Source organism: Panicum virgatum, chromosome 2N (assembly GCF_016808335.1).
Source record: "Panicum virgatum strain AP13 chromosome 2N, P.virgatum_v5, whole genome shotgun sequence".
NCBI lineage: Eukaryota > Viridiplantae > Streptophyta > Magnoliopsida > Poales > Poaceae > Panicum > Panicum virgatum.
In genome coordinates, this window is record NC_053146.1 from 50,501,863 (window position 1) to 50,520,933 (window position 19,071).

Below are 19,071 nucleotides of genomic sequence, written 5' to 3' on the forward strand. Positions count from 1 at the left end.
GTTTTGCATGATCTTAACATATTGATATCTTGATTTATTCGGTATCATGTAGAATGTAGATACATACTTGCAGGAGAAAGTGATACTCTCACCTCGGCTTCATCGACCCAATTACTTGTAATTGGAGGATTCTACGCGACACTGCCGATGAGCTATAACAAAACTTGTTCAAGTACATAAGCGTTCATCACAACAAGCAAATGATATTGTTTCCTTACAACTTTGCGTGAGTGATTCCTTCCGTCTAACTCTTTCTATTCTGTAATCGAATTGTTTAATCCTTAACTACCAAGAACTGCCTCCGTATAATCTTGCAGTAAACACTGGGTCCTAATTGTCATAATTCTCGAGAAGAGCCTACTCGTGGTTATGGACTCATTGAGGAGACCTCCAGAACAATACGAAAATCTTCTTAACATGATGAAAAAGTAATTCTACCACTACTCCGTCGATGACCGATAATTTGAATCACTTTGTTACTTGACTATAATTGTTCTAATCATGCACAGGATTTGGAAAGAATTAGGTAAAAATCATCCAGGCAAATTTGACAAGGAATTGAAGATCAAGACAGATTTTGCGGTACGCACTTGGATGATTCGTTGCACGATTCATTAGTTTTATTATATATTCATGTAAATACCTGATAATTTCTTCTTTCTTAAAGTGTATGAGGCAGAAACAAGGCACTAATTTATGCGCATACTATGTATGCGAGAACATCCATGGTCTGGTAGGTCTTCCAAAGGGCTGGACAGATTGGGAGGAGGAAGTAAGTAAAAAACTTGTTAATATTTGAACTCGTATTTTAATTAGTCGAAATTAATTATCCCCTTTTTCCATAGGTCGAGGAGATGCGCGATAAACTCATACCGGAGGAAAAGATTATGGCGATTCAAGAACAATTGTCCGGATTTATTGTTCAGCAAGTCCTCGATCCAAAAGGCGAATTCTACTATGATGGACTATCTAATATTGACAATCGCAGCAAATATGATAATATACGCGTATATATGTAATTAAGAACGAATATACCTATGTAAATATATATGTGTGTGTATTAAATTTCTATTTATGAGTATGTATGTATTATATATATAAGCACTCCAATAATATATATGTGTGTGTCTATATATATATATATTAGTGGAGATCAGACACACTGAATTCCAATACATAAGTTTAATTGAAATGCAAAAGTATAATTGAAATAGAAAAAGAATTGAGAAAAGGAAAACAGGAAAAAATGGACTTTTTGTCACCAACCGGGACAAAAGGGTGCGCCAGCCACGTGGGCGCTGGCAGCACCTTTACCAACCGGGACAAAAAGTCCTCTTTTGTCCCCCGGTTGCCAGACCCGGGACACCCCCTTTTGTCCCGGACTGGTATTCCCAGTTGGGAAACCAGGACAACAAAGATTTCCCAACCGGGACAAATCAACGTTTTTGTAGTAGTGACCACCATTCTACCTTTTTTTCCCAGGAAAATGGAGGGGGATGCCCATACTGTGAAATTATTATTAAAAGGAAATAAGGAAAAGGTTAGTTACAACAGAAAAGCACAGAAAAGGAAGAAAACAAGAAGAATAATTACCGATTCAGCAACCAAGCTTTCATAGCAGGAATGAGGAAAATGTTCCTTGATACCTTTACAAGAAGCCAGCACTTGGCAAATGAATACTAGTACCCTATTAAGTAAGCAACTGGATCAACAAACCCAAAAGAATCGCGTGGCAAATGACCTTAATTAGCTCATCCTATTAATAAAATCCACCCAACTGAAAAAAAAGCACAAATATGGAACTCGCAGTCAGCACAATACCAACAAGAAGCCCAGGCAGTGTGGAGTGGTTGCGCCCAGTGCTCCGAGCGCATCATGTCACTTACGGGATCGTACATGATACAGGGATCCCTAAACTTGCAGTACCATAACACAGTTAGGCAAGGGATGTAGCTCAGGACTGAATTGGCTTGATCTTATAGTGGAGGTTGATCAGCGAAAACACAAAACACTTGAGATCCTACGCAGGCGAGAAATTGGGGAAAGAAGTTAGAAACGAAGATCTCATGTAGATGCCATGTGCTGCTGTGCATTGCAAAAATACAAGTTCCAAAAAGGATTTAAGCACATTCATGTAACACCACCCATAATTAAGACTAAGCACAGCCATTAGTTTTGAGAAAAAACTAAATGATAAAACTCACTGATCAAATTTCTTGGCTCAGTTCAGTCGGACCGGTCTGATCGGTCGGGGCGACCGGTCTGACCGGTTGAACCTGTTTTGTGGGTTTTGGGCCCACATCATTTAAACCACTCTTCTCTCTCTCAACAACTCACTCATCCTCACCACGCTCAGGCCACTCTTTCCCCGAGCTCTCTCCCTCTCATTCCCTATCCAAGCCCCAAGCTCCTCAATCCTCCCTCTCCCTTGATTTCGAGGCCATGAGAGCTTCGGATTTGTGTAGGTGATCATCTCCTCCACGTGCTCCTTCCTGGGGTGCTGTGGATTCCAAGTTCTTCGTGGGGAAGAAGTCATTCAAGGTAATCAAGTTTGGGTGGATTGATCTCCTTTTCTAGGTGGTTCTAATTGATTTCCTTTGGTCAAACGTGTCCACTTACATCCCTGAACTAAAGCCTAGAAGGAATTTAGATTTGGTGGGCTAGATAACTCATTCAAGGTAATTCACCTAGGGTTGGGTGAATCCACTTTTTTGGAAGGTTTTAGTCGATTTTCTTGGGTCAAGATCATCTATATGCATCTCTGAATTAGGGCCTAGAAGGGATTTGAAAGTTGTGGGCTAGTTTAGCCGCGACTTAGATTCTAGTTTGTGGTCTGGGTAGGACCGGTCTGACCGGTCGGAGGGGCCGGTCTGGCCGGTGGCGGGATTGATTTAATTGGGACCGGTCTGACCGGTGTGGCCCTGGCTGAGAGGAGGTGATGAGTGGGTGTTGGTGCAAATAGTTGGAATTTAATTTGGGTATTGGTTATTTAGAATTTTTATAAATCATGCATGCATTCTCATATCATATGCATATGCACACATATAGCAGCCGCCGCGGAGGAGGTGATATACGAGGTGGTGGCGGAGCCGCTAGAGCAGGCTCAGCAGGAGGAGAGGCATGAGAACCAGGCCCAAGGCCCAACTCACTCCAATTCTGAGCAGCAGCCAGAAGGCAAGCCCCGGTGCACAACCTATTAATTTAAATTATGACACCTATATATGTATCTATTACTTGTGCATTAAGTTGTAGGAGTTGTTTGGAACCTTAGTTGCATGATCCCTAGATTTTCCTGGGCCTTATACTAGTATGAATAGGTCGTTAGCACTGCTATGCTTAATAGGGCTCGCTAGAAGTCGAGTGATAATTCTGTCACTCGCGAGATATAGGATGTCTTTATATTACAGTATATGAATCATTATATTCGAGATGGAAGATATGGGATGGGAGACCGGATGGGGGAAGGAGTAGCCCCATCTGTGTTGATTAAGGACCGTTCCGTTGTCGGCTGTGCTGATCGGGGATTGAACTGTACTAGCTGCATGCTGGGAGTAGGAGGTAGTCGAAACCGGTAAGCCGAGTACTACTTTGCTTCGAAAGTACAGAACTTCTACCCACCCCTTAGGGCGAGTCAAGTGGCCGCGGAGAATTGGGATGCATATGTTTACTTTTGGTGATCTCTCGTAGGGCTCGGCTGACTATATGCAGGTGTGGCGGTTCAGTAGTTCGAGACAGGGAGGGGAAATATTGGTGCGTGGGGTTCGACGGGGTTTTTGCGTGCCGTGTTGGTTAGGTCCACCTTGCAATGTTAAATCGGATCGATTCGCCGTGTCTCGCGGTTATGAGAGCCTTGATCTCTTGGTCACATCGTAGAAAGGAAATGGAATAAGAATGAGATGAGATGTAATGAGGGCTGATATTATTTAATTAATGGTTTGCTCACCTTGATTGTTGTAGTTTTTCAAATCCTAGGTGGTTAGTAAGTCTATTAATATAAATGGAAGTTAAAATCTGGAAAATAAGGACTCACCTCTAGTGCCTTATTTTGCAAAACCAACCACCAGCCAAAATGCCTTGCATGTCTAGATATGTGGGCTAAGTTATACCCACTGGTCGGGTAAGTCTTGCTGAGTATTAGTTGCTCAGGGTTTGTTGCCACATATTTTTGTTTCAGGGCACCCGGGCATTGACTTTTGTCCCTGCTGTGTCAAATTTATCCGCCGTGATGCAGAGGGGTGGGAAGTGGTGAAGCGAGACCCCTAGATTAGGGATTTGGCCAGTTGCACGCGTGTGGGCGATGTGTGCAGCTTCTCTGTCTGTTCAGACCGGTCTGACCGGTCGGTGGGACCGGTGTGACCGGTGTCTACGTAGAGTTCCCATGCAGACCGGTCAGACCGGTTGAGAAGAGGCAGAACACTAGCATAGTTGTGGGCTTTTTCTATTTGAACTTGGCTACCCTATTGTATAGTTTGTAAACTATTTAGTTTATGTAGATTATGTAAACTATTGGTGTATTTGAACTCGGTTTGTAAAACTCTTTGTTAATATCGTATGTCACTCTTATATATTTTCAAATGTTTATTGTGCTTGTACCATCTGCGCTTGCCTTCGCGCGGGACTACCGGTGTTGTTTCGATCGGGCCGTGGGTTGAGAAAGGATCGCCAAATTAAGCCATTAAGTTAATGCGTTCGATGTGTTCAAATGACGGCCATTATGTTTAATTTGGAGTTTTAATTTGGCGGTTCCGTCACAATTCAGTCCAATGACATGCTTTGGGATAACATGAAACTACAGACCACAGTTTCTTGAAATCGAGATTTTTTTTAGAACAGAGTTCGCTCCCTGAATTGTGCCAGTTGTAACTATCATGACTAAACAATCATTGGCACACATATACATTGTCAACCTACTGCTGGTTCTATTCAATTTAAATTTTAAGAATAAGTATCATCGTCTAAAGGTGGCATCAGGCTATCAGGATTCAGGCACATCAACTATGTTGCATGTATATGCGTGCGCGTATTTTCACCTAGCTAAAGGTTAGTTGCATCTGAAATCGTAAGACACCCGTTTCAAAAAAAAATGTAAGACACGTACGGCAAGCAGCTGAGGGTAAAACCTGGACGAGGTAGTAGAAGATGCGTAGGCCACCGGGGTCACTGCTTGCCTGAACATCGACAAGGGAGCCAATCTTGGAGGTGGTGAATGAGATGTGCTCGTTGCCCATAACGATCTCGAGCTCCTGCCTCCCAATGTGGTTCGGCTCAGGCCAGTTGCTGTCGTCTTCCTTCATAACCTGGGATGAGATTAACCAGTCAATTCTCGCATTTTCTCTCCTCACCTTTTGCCTTTTCATCAATGCAAACAAACCCGAGCAGGCAAGCACTAACCCTAGTAGACAGACCGCAAATTGAACCGAGGAAAAGAAACTGCAAACAGACCTCGGACTCCTGGATGATTCTTCTGGCCTCGCGGGCCGCGGAGGGCGAGACGAAGACCTCTTTGCGGATCATGGTGTCTTCTTGTAGTTGGAGTTGTTGGCGTACCGGAGCTTGCCGTCGGGGCGGAACTCGAACTCGAGGAACTCGTGCCCGAACTTGCCCTTGTGCCCCACGAAGTACCGCAGGTAGAACTCCGCATCGCCGCCGCCCGTTGCCATTGCCGCCGCCACGACAGCTTTAGACCCGTTCCAAATAAGTCACCTACTTATAAGTCAAAAAATAGAAAAAAAGATTTATTTTGTCAAACAGCCCCAACTTAAAAGTCACCCAACTTATAAGTCATAAGTTGGTACACCCCAACTTAAAACTTATAAGTCACTTTTTTTTCTTCCTTTTTCATATGGGACCACAACTTTTTCACAACAGCTCTAATTTATAAGTCCTCAACAACCAAACAGCACCAACTTATAAGTCACTTGGTTTTTAGTCACCTGACTTAATAAGTCACCTGACTTAATAAGTCACCTGACTTATGGAAACCAAACAGGGCCTTAGTTAGGTCCTGTTTGGTTCCAAATAAGACACCTATTTATAAGTAAAAAAGTAAAAAAAGTGACTTATTTTGCCAAATAGCTCCAACTTATAAGTCACCCAACTTATAAGTCATAAGTTGGTACACCCCAACTTAAAACTTATAAGTCACTCTTTTTTTCTTCTTTTTCATATGGGATCACACCTTTTTCACAACAGCTATAATTTATAAGTCATTTACAACCAAACAACACCAACTTATAAGTCACTTGGTTTTTAGTCACCTGACTTAATAAGTCACTTGACTTATGGAAACCAAACAGGCTTGGCTTCAAGTCGAGAGGATTTTGCTTTTCGAATTCAAGTCGAGAGGAATTTGGGTTTTGGCCCCCTCTCTTATTGGACCTGGATTTTGCTTATTGGACCTGAGTTTGATTCGGGATTTGAACTCGGCCAGGCCTGTTGAACTAGGCCCCATTAATTACAGCCCGAAAGCGAAAAGGAAACAGGACAGACAGCCGTGTATCCAATCCAGTAAATCCACTTTGAATAAAAAAATATCCCAACCACCTTATAGCTAGCTTAGCATACAACCGGCTACTGCTACTGCTACCAGCCTATTTCTCAGGCCACTCATATAAAGATACAGCCGGCCGCTACTTATAAGAATTTTTGCAATCTATCTTTTAGCTTATTTATATAGTAGTTAGAGCAAGTATTATGGGTGGCGATGAGTCGACTGAATCCGACGTGGAAGGGAGAGAAAGGATGCGGGCATTTGGCGAGACGTCAGCTCAAGCGGGGGTGACTTGTGCTGCTGCTGCAGCTTTTTCTCCCGTCCCTGGCTCATATTGGTGGTTCCTGCAGAGTCCATAGAAAGCATTGAATGATACGAGATCCACTACTGTTGCATGCACCAACCTTCTCTTACCGCCGGCAGGCAGCGAAATTATAATTTTTGCTCTTAGCTCTTCATCATTAATATATAACTCACTTATCTCTGTTACAAAATTTATTGGTTCTTGTGTCGAAATCGGTTGTAAGTTTATAGTCCGCTTCTCTTCTCTCTTCTTTATCTTAGCATCCGATCTGCTTACAATTAATTATTATATTTGCTCTTAGAAGTGATCGAATGAGATCAGACTAGCATAAACAATTTGAAAATTACGAAAACCACATGTATGTCACTTGAGTATGGCGCTCAAGTGCCCTCGCCCCCTAGCGATTCTGGTGTTTTGGTCTCTCTGGTGTGAACGAAACCGAAGAATCTTCAATGATGAAGTGAAGACGCCAAGCAGGATCATCTAGGAATTTAAAGATACTTCACGGCTACCTGATCATCCGTCGAGTCACATCGAATTCGAGTCGGATCACTTCGGATTTCGGATAAAAGATGTTGGCCTACACCCAACCTATGATATGGTCAGATCGGGTTGGGTTTAGGTTGGATCGGATTGGACGCATTTTGTGTGTAATTTTTAGGTTGGCTTGTTTTTTTTTTTTTTTTGAGTTTTGAGTCAAATATTTCGGTCTGTTCCCGTCCCACCACTTGATCGGGTCGGATCGGGTCAAGTTTTTTTCGGACAGGTTGGGTCGGATCGGGTTTTTTTCAAACGGGTTGGGTCGGGTGGCCCGTGATCAGGTCTATTCACGGCTTTGGGTCTCGGCTGGTGCCAAACACCTGGCCACTCTAGTTGATAGAACCCCTAGCGAATAATTTATTGTTTTTTTTGCTTTCCCGTATTGTGGGGCCCATTCTAATTCGATCAATTCCCCTCTTAATAAAGTACTCCCTCCGTCCTCAAATATAAGACATTATGAAGTTTTTAGAACAGATTATGACTGCATAGAAAAGACTATTGTACCCCTAATTACTAAGTATTGAGATTCTATTTGGATAATTAAAAATATGCTAACTAAATTAGTATACTCTTTCTCATGCACCTCCCCCTATATGGGAGCATGCACGTCTTTCTATGGAGAAATCCAAAAATAATACACAATTAAGATGGTTGGGTTTATTCTCAATCTAAAATGTCTTATATTTGAGTACAAATTTCGAAATCTAAAATGCTCTCCATTTCAGGACGAACGAAGTATGTGCTCAGACATGGACGAAAAAAAACGTGAGTTGATTCCTTATGGACTCAGGTATTTTTGTAAACAGCTTCTTTTTTATTAATTAAAGCCGTGAATCCCTGGGTCTTTTGAAAAAAAAAGGTACACTGCTCGAGATAGCTTGATCTTGCAGCTCAATTGATTCGTCAATTTCTCAGAGCGTGAATATATAGCCTCACGAGCAACGTCACACGAAAGGGAATTCAGACCGGCCGACAGCGCAAAGCCGCAAACAGTGCACGCTTGATGGAATCGGTGATTACATGGCCGTAAATGATACCAAAGTACACATACATACACTTCATAAAGGTCGATGAAATCACACGCGACAGTGAAATAAATCGACAAAGAGATGTCATCTGACGAGCGTATACGGGTGCTACACTACCACAGAAACCAATGTCACCAGATAGTTAACTGACTAGAAGGTAACCCAATCAGAGGCGGATCAGGGGTGAGCCATGTGGGTCTGGCCTATCCTAAGATTTGGTCAAATAATTTTTATTCCTTAATTTTCTCTTATCTATCTTTATTTACTATTACTCATAGAAAAATAGCTAATAATTATTTTTTATGTACAACCATCGATAATTAAATTGAGAAAATGAAATTATATTTCTATATGATTAAATAGATCTATACATTGATATATCTAAAAATATCTTCTATTGGACCACTTTAACTAGAAATCTTAGATTCGATCACTCTAACCAGTAGACGCTGAAAAGAGTTAAGGGACACAGACTACATCTAAAATGGCCATATTGCATCTTGTCTAGAAAAACTATTATGGAGGATGTCATCACTCATCACAGTCATAGTTATCGTCGCCGCCGCTGGATGATGTCGACGAAGCTGGACTCTCCCGCGGCTTAGCTTTCTTAGCCTCCTGCTGCGGCTTTTGTTCTTCTTCTTCTCCTCCCGCGGGTCGACGCCGATTTTCTTGTCGGAGCTGTGGCCGTGGCCGCACAGGAAGACGGCGAGCGAGATGGCCCAGACGGTGGCCAGAACCAAGCCCAGCACCACGAGCCGCGGCGGCCCGAAGCCGGCTGCGGCCGCGGCTGCCGCACCAACGGAGGCGAGAGCTCTAGCCATTGTGGGTGTGCCGGCCGGAGAACTCTCCGTCGATGATCACGAACCTGCAGCTGGGATCAAGAACGCGAGCACGGTGGCGAGGGTAATTTTGTGCTGCCAACAACCGAGCAGCTTTTCTGTTTTTTCCATTCGCCTTATTTATAGAGTCGATCGCATGGCTTGATCCAACGACCTCCCTGCATGCGCGCGCCATCCCGGCATCCCGCACGCCACGGCCATATCGGGCGCAACGCGCTCAGCTTTGGTTATGCCTTAGCTGAGCTCCCGCTACTGAGAAACAAACGTGACAGCCAAAATTTTAAAACATGAGGTGAACACAAGTTTAAAGAACGCGACTAACATTTCACCCCTAAACTTGGTCGTGTGGTAGGTGGCTTGGTGGCCTGGGGCAGTACATGCAGGACTGAAGAGTAATTTCGATGTTCACGGGCTTGCCACATTCCATTCTGGCAAAACAGATCACCTGGCTGCGCCTGATGCGACGGCAATGAAGCTGCATCTTTCAGGAAACTGCTATCGTGACGACCTGTTCTACTTCACTTTGAACTCTTGGACTAAGTGTTTGCTTTAGGGCCTGTTTAGTTCCCAAATTTTTTCCTACAGTATCCGTCACATCGAATCTTAGGACATACACATGGAGCATTAAATGCAGTTAAAAAATATTAATAATTACACAGTTCAACTATAAATGACGAGATGAATCTTTTAATCCTAATTAGTTCATAATTAGACATTAATTGTCAAATAATAACGAATGTGCTACGGTATCAAAACCCAAAAAAAATTTACAATCTAAACACAGCCTTAGTTGTTGCACGTACTGCCCGTTGTCCATGACTCCTCCTTGAATCCCTTTAATTATTTCGACAAACGAATTACGACGTAGGCAGCTGCAATATCCTCCTGCTGGTGGCTTGCATTCTGCGAGGGTTCATGTCCTATCGCGGCTTCGTTCTACGCGGATTTTTGAACCGGATCGAGTCATCCCGGGTCGTCAATGGATCAGCGTTCAAGTAGAAAATTTGCTTTCAAATTCTTGCTCGGATTTTGCAGAAATGAATACCGCTACATTATCCTAGTAGGCCGTAATGTTTGCAGCCTTGATGGTCGGAACAGCGAGTGAAGGAATGAACATGAACAGGAATGCATTTCCGGGTCATCTTCCTATTACTAATTGGAGGCTCCTTTGAAGTCTCCACATGAATCTATCTAGGATTCTAAGTGGACACTTTAAAAAAATAAAAAAAATTATAAATTCTCACAAAAATCAAAAACATCTAGCCGTCAATCTAACAACTCTAATTATAATAGCCATCGGATATGTTATCTTTCCTTAGAGCAGCCGCAATATGCATCCGACACAAGTGGTAGGAAGGTGGGACCAGCAGCAGGTGGTAGTAGTGATCCAAACATGCACACAATGTATACCCGGTTTAAGTTGGGCCCCGCAATAAAAAAATCATCAATCCAGGCTCATGTGAGAGCTGACTTCTCAGCTGTCTGGCTTGGGAGCGGACGTGATGTCAGAAACAAATTTTTTTATTCGCTAGTACCCGGTAGTAGTGCTCTACGGTCAGAACTAATACATGCTCCTCCTACCATCTCCACAATGTATCTTACCCGTTTGAAGCTCTTGCTACCCCCTTACTACCTCCCATTGCGGGTGCCTTTATAAATTACCCACCTCTATCATTATGAAGATAGACTAAAATAACCCCCTAAACATGTATCTAAATTACCTACCTATGCCATTATAAATGAATTTTCGGTGCTGTAACATCACATATATAGACCTATACAATACCGTTTGCTATTAACCCTGGTCTGTTGCTATCCACAACACAATACCTTGCGATCATGCATGCAATGTAAGTCACACCCTCTTGAAATAACAAAAGAAACGAAGAAGCGCCCGGCCAGGTGTTATATTCGATGATGGGCCGGGCTAAACAATATAAAAGGACGCTAGAAACAAAAAGAAGCGCACGAACACGAATCGATTATTGATCGAGCAGGATGATAATAATCACTCAAGTAATCGTTAGGATTTCCGTAATTGGACCATAAGAATCCTGCCCAACTCCCTATAAATGCGCATGCACACCCTCCTTGAAAGATTAGTCTTACAAATCTTAAGACTGAAAAAGTTATTATCTTATCGTACTATTACTAATTAGAGGTTCCTTTGAAGTCTCAACATGAAGCCACCTAGATAGCTGTCAATCTAACAACTCTAATTATAATAGTCATCGAATCTGTTATCTTTCCTTATAAATTACCCATCTCTACCATTATGAAGATAGACTAAAGTACCCCACCTATGCCATTATAAAAAAATCTAAAATAACCCTCTAATCTTCGTATAAATTACCCACCTATGTCATTATAATACAAATAGCCCCCTAAATTTGCATATAAATCGTTTAATATATCATTATTAGAAGTTAAATTACTCTCAAATCTGAATTTAAATTATATAATTATAATAAAATATTTATCAATATAAAAATCTAAATTAAAATTTCTATCATTACTAATATTATTTTTTACATAAAAATACTACCCACGATGCGTCACCATATATTTATGTATGATGGAAGAGATAAGACTACCAATTCACAAACAAATAGTTCAACTAAATATATATATCAAATACATGTGGAGGTGGGATGCAAAATAAAATATATTGTAATTAAATAATGATAAATATATATTTTAGAGTATGTATTAGAATATTTAATTGATGAAAAAGAGCGTGAGATACATAATTATAATTATTGACCTCATTTTTATATTAATTTTAATTAGTCCGTGCAGGAGGACGGGTTGATAGGCTAGTACAAAATTATTAGCTGGATGAACATCAGTGCATCGCATTTCAGTTCTTCGCTCGTTGAGGCAGATGAGCGTGACGCAGGTGAGGACGGCGGTGAAGACTCCTACGGTCGCGAACCACAGCCATGTTGACGGCGTCAGCTTGAACACGACGGTCGGCGCCGGCGCCGGCGGAGCAGTGGTGCCGGGGTCGACGCCGCTGGTCGGCGCGACGTCGAAGGGCGCGTCGACGACGCGCACGGCCATCCGCCGGCCCCGCCTCGCAGCGCCCCGGCACGGCGCTGGCGAAGTAGAAGGTCCCCGGCCGGTCCAGCACGAACTCCGTGTCGCCGCCCGCGAAGCGCCTCATCGCCGGGCTCGCTGTGGCGCGGCACCGCTGGTAGTCGCCGCGGCGCGCCAGGAGGAGCACCGTGCCGTTCCAGCTCTTGAAGTCTGCGCGCACAACACGCGAACGCGAGTCAATTCAACACGCGCGCAAAGCCATCTCGGTCACGTATAGCAAAGGAAATGTACTGGAATAATACAAGAACCAAGAACACGCGAGCCAAAAAAAGAAAAAAATCGGCGGTTTTTGCTCCTCAGACAGATCTAGGCCGGAGTCCGGAGGTAGAGCTCACCCAGGACGTCGCCGACGCGGAAGCGCGAGCGTCTCCTCGGTGCCATTGCCGGCCGACGGCACCGTGGTCGCCCGCACCATCCCGTCGCCGACGTCACGCTGCACGGCCGCCGCCGGCGACGACGACGCCGTGGCGGCGAGGAGGGCGAGGATGGCAGCAAACAAAGAAAGCGACGCGAGGGCTTGTTGCCATGGTGTGCCGAGTGCTCGCGCTAGGCTAGGTGCGTGACCTACTGAACCTGTGAGCTGTGCGTGGGAGGATATATATCTATGGGGGTTGTTTGGTTCCACAGGTTAAATTTTAGACTATGTCACATCAAAAAGAATTTTGATATTTATTAGTATTAAATAAAATATGATTACAAAACTAACTGCAGAGTCATGAGACTAAACTGCGAGATGAATCTAATGAGATATATAAATCCATAATTACTGAATGATTATTGTAACATCATTGTAGCAAATTATAGATTAATTAAACTCATTAGATTGGTCTCGCAAATTAGCACACATATGTTAAAAAAATTTATAAAAAATTTTATTTGATATTCATAAATAGTAAATTTCTTTTTGATGTGAAGGGGCTAAAAAAAGCTGATAGAAACAATCAGCGTCTATGTGACCGACCGACTGACCGTCCGATCCCACAAGCCAGAGGCTGGTCAGACGGGACCTTTTGGCTTTACTGGGGTTGCAACGTTTGAAACTGGGACTTTTGCTAAACTTCCAGTCACCTTTTTTCCCCCGCCTCTTGGTCTCACCTAATTTTGTGCAGTGTTTTGATGGAGCAGCAGCACACTAGCACTCAACATATCTATGCAAATGAAGCACAAAAACATCTGCAGTTGAAGATTGCTTGCTTATGTAAATACCAAGTTACTGACACATTAGGTCGAGGTTTTAGGTGTTGAGATTACCTGTCTTCATGTAGACAGTAGCTCACTGCTGCTGTACTTTGGGAGTGTAGTAGCCTTTGAACTCTTTTTTCCGTTTGGATAGGATTTTTATCCCCATCCCACCTTTGAGAAGCCACGCTCTTGCAGCTGAAAAGTGAGCATGTTCCATGCTCAGACCTCAGAGAGATGGCTTTCCTTGCGACGTACACCCTCCGTCCCATGATAAGTGTTTTTTTACTTCGAGACATCGTGTTTGACCATTCGTTTTATTCAAAATTTTTAAATAAATATTATTTATTTTATTTGACTTATTATATCACTAAAAATATTTTAATAATAAGTTATTTATTTTATAATTTAAACAAAGAATTTAAATAAGACAAATGATCAAACATGATGTCTGGAAGTCAAAAAAAATACACTTATTATGGGATGGAGGGTGTACAAATCTATCTGCATCCTACTGGCTTGCCTTCCGCCTGCTGCAGGAGTGCAGGTTCACCTCACATGTGCAAAAAAAAAACTACATTCAATAATCTGAATAAAAAATTATCTATGCTAGCTGGGACAAGATCAGCTTAGGTATCAACAGAAATGGGACAGCAGCGACCTCATGTCGTGCACCAACAGTACTTGTCATACTGATTCAAAATATTGAACTATACTACTACAAATAAAAATAAAAAAACTCAACATGAAGCTAATGAGCTAAACAACGCCATAGCTTCTTTTACAGCTTCACCGTTGATGCATGCATGGGAACTTTTGTGACTGTTAGAGGAGAGAAAAAGGCTTTGATTCTTCTGTCACAACTTCCATCAGATTCAGCACTCCCGGTCCCTGTGTCACCACTGACACCACAACTGCACACACTTTGGCATTGGATTGATCTAGGCGTGCATCTCCACCGCGTAGGACGAGAGCTGGAAATGGAAGGACAGGGGCACGAGCCTCTTCGGCCCTTTGCTCCCTGGTTCATCATCTATTGGGAAATACTACACAGCTTTTAAGCGACGCGAGGCTTCAGAGTGACTCTTAGCCGGATACATCAATTTCTGCTGCATAGTAGGTGCACGCTATAAAGAAGGCTGTACACATATATTCTTTTTCGCAATGATGGTACTATGTTTACCTCTCTCTTTTCATTTTTTTCCAAATGATACTTCACCATCATTTTTTTATTTGAAAACCAAAGTGGTCCCTCGCCTTACATAGCACAGGGGCGAAGCCAGCCATGGTGGTCACCGGGGTCATCGTTATTTTTTGATGGGATCAGTAGCATTAAAATCGGTGATGAACAATAATTTGTATAGGATTTCTAGAATTTCATCGGGTCCCGATGTCAAGCTTTAGCTTCGCCACTGACATAGCACATCTCAAACCTCGACCCTTGGGGATGTTGATCCAAAGTTTGTGACGTCGCCGTACTTGACCTAGTCTACTTGTTTTCTCAATTTCTCTTTGCTTTTCTTTTTTATTTCAAAAAGTGGCCCTTCATCATGTATTATCAAGCTCTAACAAGTTTTAACAACATTTCTAAATTTCCCTTTAAAAAAGCTCTAACAAGTTTTAAAGTGTGAGTTGAAATAAGTCATAAAATTTAAATTTAATTATTTGGTTCATGCAACTGCAACGTACGGTCTCCTCGTAGAAATGCCATAGTAGAATTAGTCGTGCAGCGATCGTTAAGGTTTTCCCCTTTGTTTTGGAGATCACTGATTTCAGAGAAGAAGCACCCTTTTCTAAACAGTAAACACAGTGCAGAAAGGTAGGAAAACAAGACAATTTCAGAGAAGTGAACCTACCATATCCTAAGAAGCAACAGCTACCAGAAAGTGTTGAAGACAAAAGGAATTCAATCAGAGAGCAGCAGTACCGCACTAGCTACAGGAAAAACAATCCAAGTTCTAGCTAGCGGCGACGAGCCGGCGGCAGTTCATACACAACCACACGATGAACCCTGCGAGGAAGCATCCGCTGATAAACCCTACGAACGCCGCGACGAACAGCTTGAACGGGACAGGTATCGGGCGGTCCCCGGACGGCGGAGCGGGCTCCTCGTCCATTCCCCCCGGGGACGGGGCCGGGGCGGGCGTCGGAGCGCCGAGCTCGTCCACCACGCGCACGACCATGCGCTGCCCCGCCTCACAGTGCGCCGGCACGCCGCCGATGAAGTAGAAGAGCCCCGGGCGGTCGAGCCTGAACTTGGTGTCGGCACCGCCGCCGCCGCCGCCGCCGGCGAGCCGGCGCACCGGGCTCGCCGTGCGGCAGCCGTCGTAGTCGCCGCGGCGCACCAGGAGGACCGAGTCGTTCTTCGAGTACTTGAAATCTGAAACGAAACGTAGTAGCCAACATCATCAATACGCCGCCATCGATCGATGGATCGTCGATCACGCTCAAAACCAGTGATCATGCTCAAGAATTAGTGGTCGTTCTCAAGAATTAATGCGGACTTGGTGGAGCTTACCCAGGACGTCGCCGACGTGGAAGCGGTGCCTCATGGCCCACCTGCTCAGCGCGTGGGTGGTGTCGCCCGGCGGCGGCGCCGCCCAGCCCCTGGCATCGTCGCCGACGACGTACACCGTCGGCGCGCGCGACGCCACCGACGAGGCGCCGAGGAGGAGGAGGACGCCGCAGGAGGCGGCAAAGACGGCGAGCCTGGCCATCGAGTGCAGGTCGGTCGAGCACACACGATCTCGCGGGCGTTGCAGCACTGGAGCAGGGCTACCGCGAACTCGAGACCACCCAACTAGTGCTGAGCTGAGCAGCTGGGAGTGGCGCGTCTCGAGTCCGAGCGGGCCGGAGAGGGCGAGAAATTGCGGGGAAACTGAGCCGAAACGCACGTACGTCTCCGTGCACCTAGGACCTGGTTAATTACGGCGTTTTGGCCTAGCTAGAAACCAAATATTGAACCAAAAACCTCTTGGCTTAAGAGTAGCATCATTTTTTTTGGCAGCAAATGAGCCTATCAGCTGTCAACGCCAATGGTGGCGCTTCTAAATCTGACGGCTTGCAATTGAATGTTTTCCACAGCCAAAAATGGCGCTGGATTGCTCGTAGGCGGGCATCTACACCGCCTAGAGCAAGAGCTGGAATTAGAAGAACAGGGGCACGAGCGCTTTGGCCCCTTGCTCCATGGTTTGCACCTGTTGGGAGAGGTACAACTTTGAACTTCTGCAGCAGCGCGTGCCTCCTTGCCAGACATATCCCGGGTTTTTTTTCTCCTTCTTAATTTCACCATTGAGATAAAGTGGTAATTCATTCACTTCTTCTTTTCCAAGCTAAAGTGGTTCGACACTCCTGTCCCAACTTAGCTAGAGATCAAGCACCAAGTTTGTGACATGACTTCTTTCTTGATCACTAAACGCCTTCATCCTAGCCTATCTACTTTTTTTTTCTTCCACTTCTTTCTCCTTTCAAAACCGTGATCTGACTCTGATGAATTATTTGCCATAACAATATGAATTTTAATCACAAAAATTACAAAAGTATAATTCTCACTGCATACTCACCCGAAGAGGGGGAGAAATGAATAGATGAATTTCAGAGAACTCATCCCAGGTCTTAAACAAACAGCAGGTACCAAAAGCACAAAATTAAAGACAGGGATAAAGTTCTATTTGTTGTTGCAACATATACAGAGCCATACGATAGAGAAGATCAAAATAAATCCGGCCCCGAACCCAATCGCCGCCGCCGCCAACTGCTTCTGCGCGAGGGAGAGCCGACGGTGCCCGGACGGCGGCGTGTCGCCGGAGGGCTGGGTCCCCGTGGCCGGCGCCGGAGCCGGCGTCGGGGAGGCTCTGATGAGGGAGGGGCGTGCGTGCGCGTCCACGACGCGCACGACCATGCGCTGGCCCGCCTCGCAGCGCGCCGGCGCGCCGCTGATGAAGTAGAAGAGCCCGGGGCGGGCGAGCGCGAACCTGGTGCCGCCGCCGACGCCGCCGCCGTCCGCGAACCGACGCAGGGGGCTCGCCGCGCTGCACCGCTCGTAGTCGCCCAAGCGCACCAGGAGCACCGAGTCGTCGCCGGCGTACTTGAAATCTGACACGCAGATCAGGCGCGCCGCATCGATCACGCACGGAACCAAGAACGCTACAAGCTAGCTCGCTCGACACCGGCTTGCGGCTGGTCAGCGTCGTCGTGAGGTGGAGGTTACATACCCAGGACGTCGCCGACAAGGAACCGGTGCCTCGCGGCCCACTCGTTGAGCGCAACGGGGGCGCTGCCCGGGGGCACCGCCCACCCCGTCTGGTCGCCGACGCCGTACACCGCCGCCGGCCGCGAGTGCGACGGCCACGCCGGGGCCGCGAGGAGGACGGCACAGGAGGCTGCGAGCAGGACCGCGCAGGAGGCTGCGAGCAGGAGGACGGCGGAGCGGGGCCAGGCCATCGTCGGGCGGATCGAGCACGTACGCACGACCTCACCGTCGCAGGCCACCGAGCTCGAGCAGTGCTGAGTTGCGAACTTGCGATTTGGGGTTTCGCTGCTGCGACTACGACGTCTGAACTCTGCACATGAGAGGGTTTCGCTGTTTCAGTCTACCTCTACTGACCGGCTGGCCGGCCGGAACGGGCAGGGTCTCGGGGACGCGACACGGGGCTAGCAAACCGGCCGGCCGGTTGGTGTGCCAAAGCCAAAAAGCGCTTCTGCAGGTGATGAGCATCCGCGTGCCTACGTGACCTCTGCGTGTGAGAGACGCGCCATCGAGAGCAGCTTCAACAACTACTGTACCCTACTACCCGGCCGGAGGCCTTTTTCTACCTTCTGCCATGGCCTGCTTCTCTCTGCTCTTGTGAAATTTGCAGCTAGCTAGTATGGTAATTTTTTTTAGCTGCGGGTATTGTTGGGATTTACTGATCGGGAATGGATTGTGAATTATTCGAGTCCTACTCGACCAAGATGTGGATACACGACTGTGAAGTCTGGTTCGTCGTACTACCCGTAACTGTGTTAGAATTCACCGCGTTATTAGTTACTTTGCTAACACATCACTTACATATGACTTGGTATTACGAAAGAGGAAAGCCATTCACATGCCAGTAGCAACAAGCAGTAAGAAAAAAAACAACTTACCAAACACCGAACCCACACTTTCGACCGTCTTGTTCATCCGACGAACTGAAACGCAAACACTACCGAAGTAAACAGCCTACGGTTAACCCACTAGCTAGAGAGGTTACCTAGACCACACAGTCATGCTGTCAAACAACTCGTCGATCGGCGCGCGCCGCACAGTAATTGGATGCGCACGAAGGGCGACGCGGTTCGCGGCAGTAGAAGATGCAGCGGCGGTCAGCGCCACCAGAGCGCCTGGCGCCGCCGTCGCAGCAGCAGCCTGCCGCCCGTGGCCGCCTCCGCGTCGTCCCAGAGGACGGCCATCTCCAGGTCCCGCGGCGGCGCCTCCGCGTCCTCCTCCCCCCAGCCGCGCCGCTGTCGTGCGCGGAGGAGGGCGGCGGCGGCTACCCAGGCCGCGGCCAGGACCCCGAGGAGCGCCGCCAGCCAGAACGAGTCGTCGTCGCTGGCCGCGCCGCCGCC

At 45.9% G+C, this 19,071-nt stretch overlaps 2 protein-coding genes and 1 pseudogene across 2 annotated transcripts; all 3 read right to left on the reverse strand.

The window, feature by feature from the left end:
* Positions 1-1,954: 1,954 nt before the first annotated feature.
* LOC120662720 lies at positions 1,955-5,660 on the reverse strand (annotated as a pseudogene).
* Positions 5,661-15,255: 9,595 nt separating this feature from the next.
* Positions 15,256-16,287, reverse strand: LOC120658890 (early nodulin-like protein 1). Its single transcript, XM_039937024.1, has 2 exons — positions 16,001-16,287; positions 15,256-15,862 (listed from the first exon to the last, which is right to left on the reverse strand). The coding sequence occupies exons 1-2, from the start codon at positions 16,197-16,199 to the stop codon at positions 15,441-15,443; spliced, it is 621 nt and encodes a 206-aa protein (XP_039792958.1). The 5' UTR covers positions 16,200-16,287; the 3' UTR covers positions 15,256-15,440.
* A 768-nt stretch (positions 16,288-17,055) lies between these two features.
* Positions 17,056-18,065, reverse strand: LOC120658891 (early nodulin-like protein 1). The gene is made up of 2 exons (XM_039937025.1): positions 17,697-18,065; positions 17,056-17,577 (listed from the first exon to the last, which is right to left on the reverse strand). Exons 1-2 carry the CDS (start codon positions 17,923-17,925, stop codon positions 17,150-17,152), a joined length of 657 nt encoding a protein of 218 aa, XP_039792959.1. The 5' UTR covers positions 17,926-18,065; the 3' UTR covers positions 17,056-17,149.
* Positions 18,066-19,071: the final 1,006 nt, after the last annotated feature.

What these genes read in the sequence shown, in the direction of transcription:
- LOC120658890 (XM_039937024.1), bottom strand. Translation starts at nt 16,199, where the DNA reads ATGGCCAGGCTCGCCGTCTTTGCCGCCTCCTGCGGCGTCCTCCTCCTC. An exon ending in CCACGTCGGCGACGTCCTGG is followed by an intron (nt 15,863 to 16,000) that starts GTAAGCTCCACC and finishes GTTTCGTTTCAG; the next exon opens with ATTTCAAGTACTCGAAGAAC.
- LOC120658891 (XM_039937025.1), bottom strand. Translation starts at nt 17,925, where the DNA reads ATGGCCTGGCCCCGCTCCGCCGTCCTCCTGCTCGCAGCCTCCTGCGCG. An exon ending in CCTTGTCGGCGACGTCCTGG is followed by an intron (nt 17,578 to 17,696) that starts GTATGTAACCTC and finishes TCTGCGTGTCAG; the next exon opens with ATTTCAAGTACGCCGGCGAC.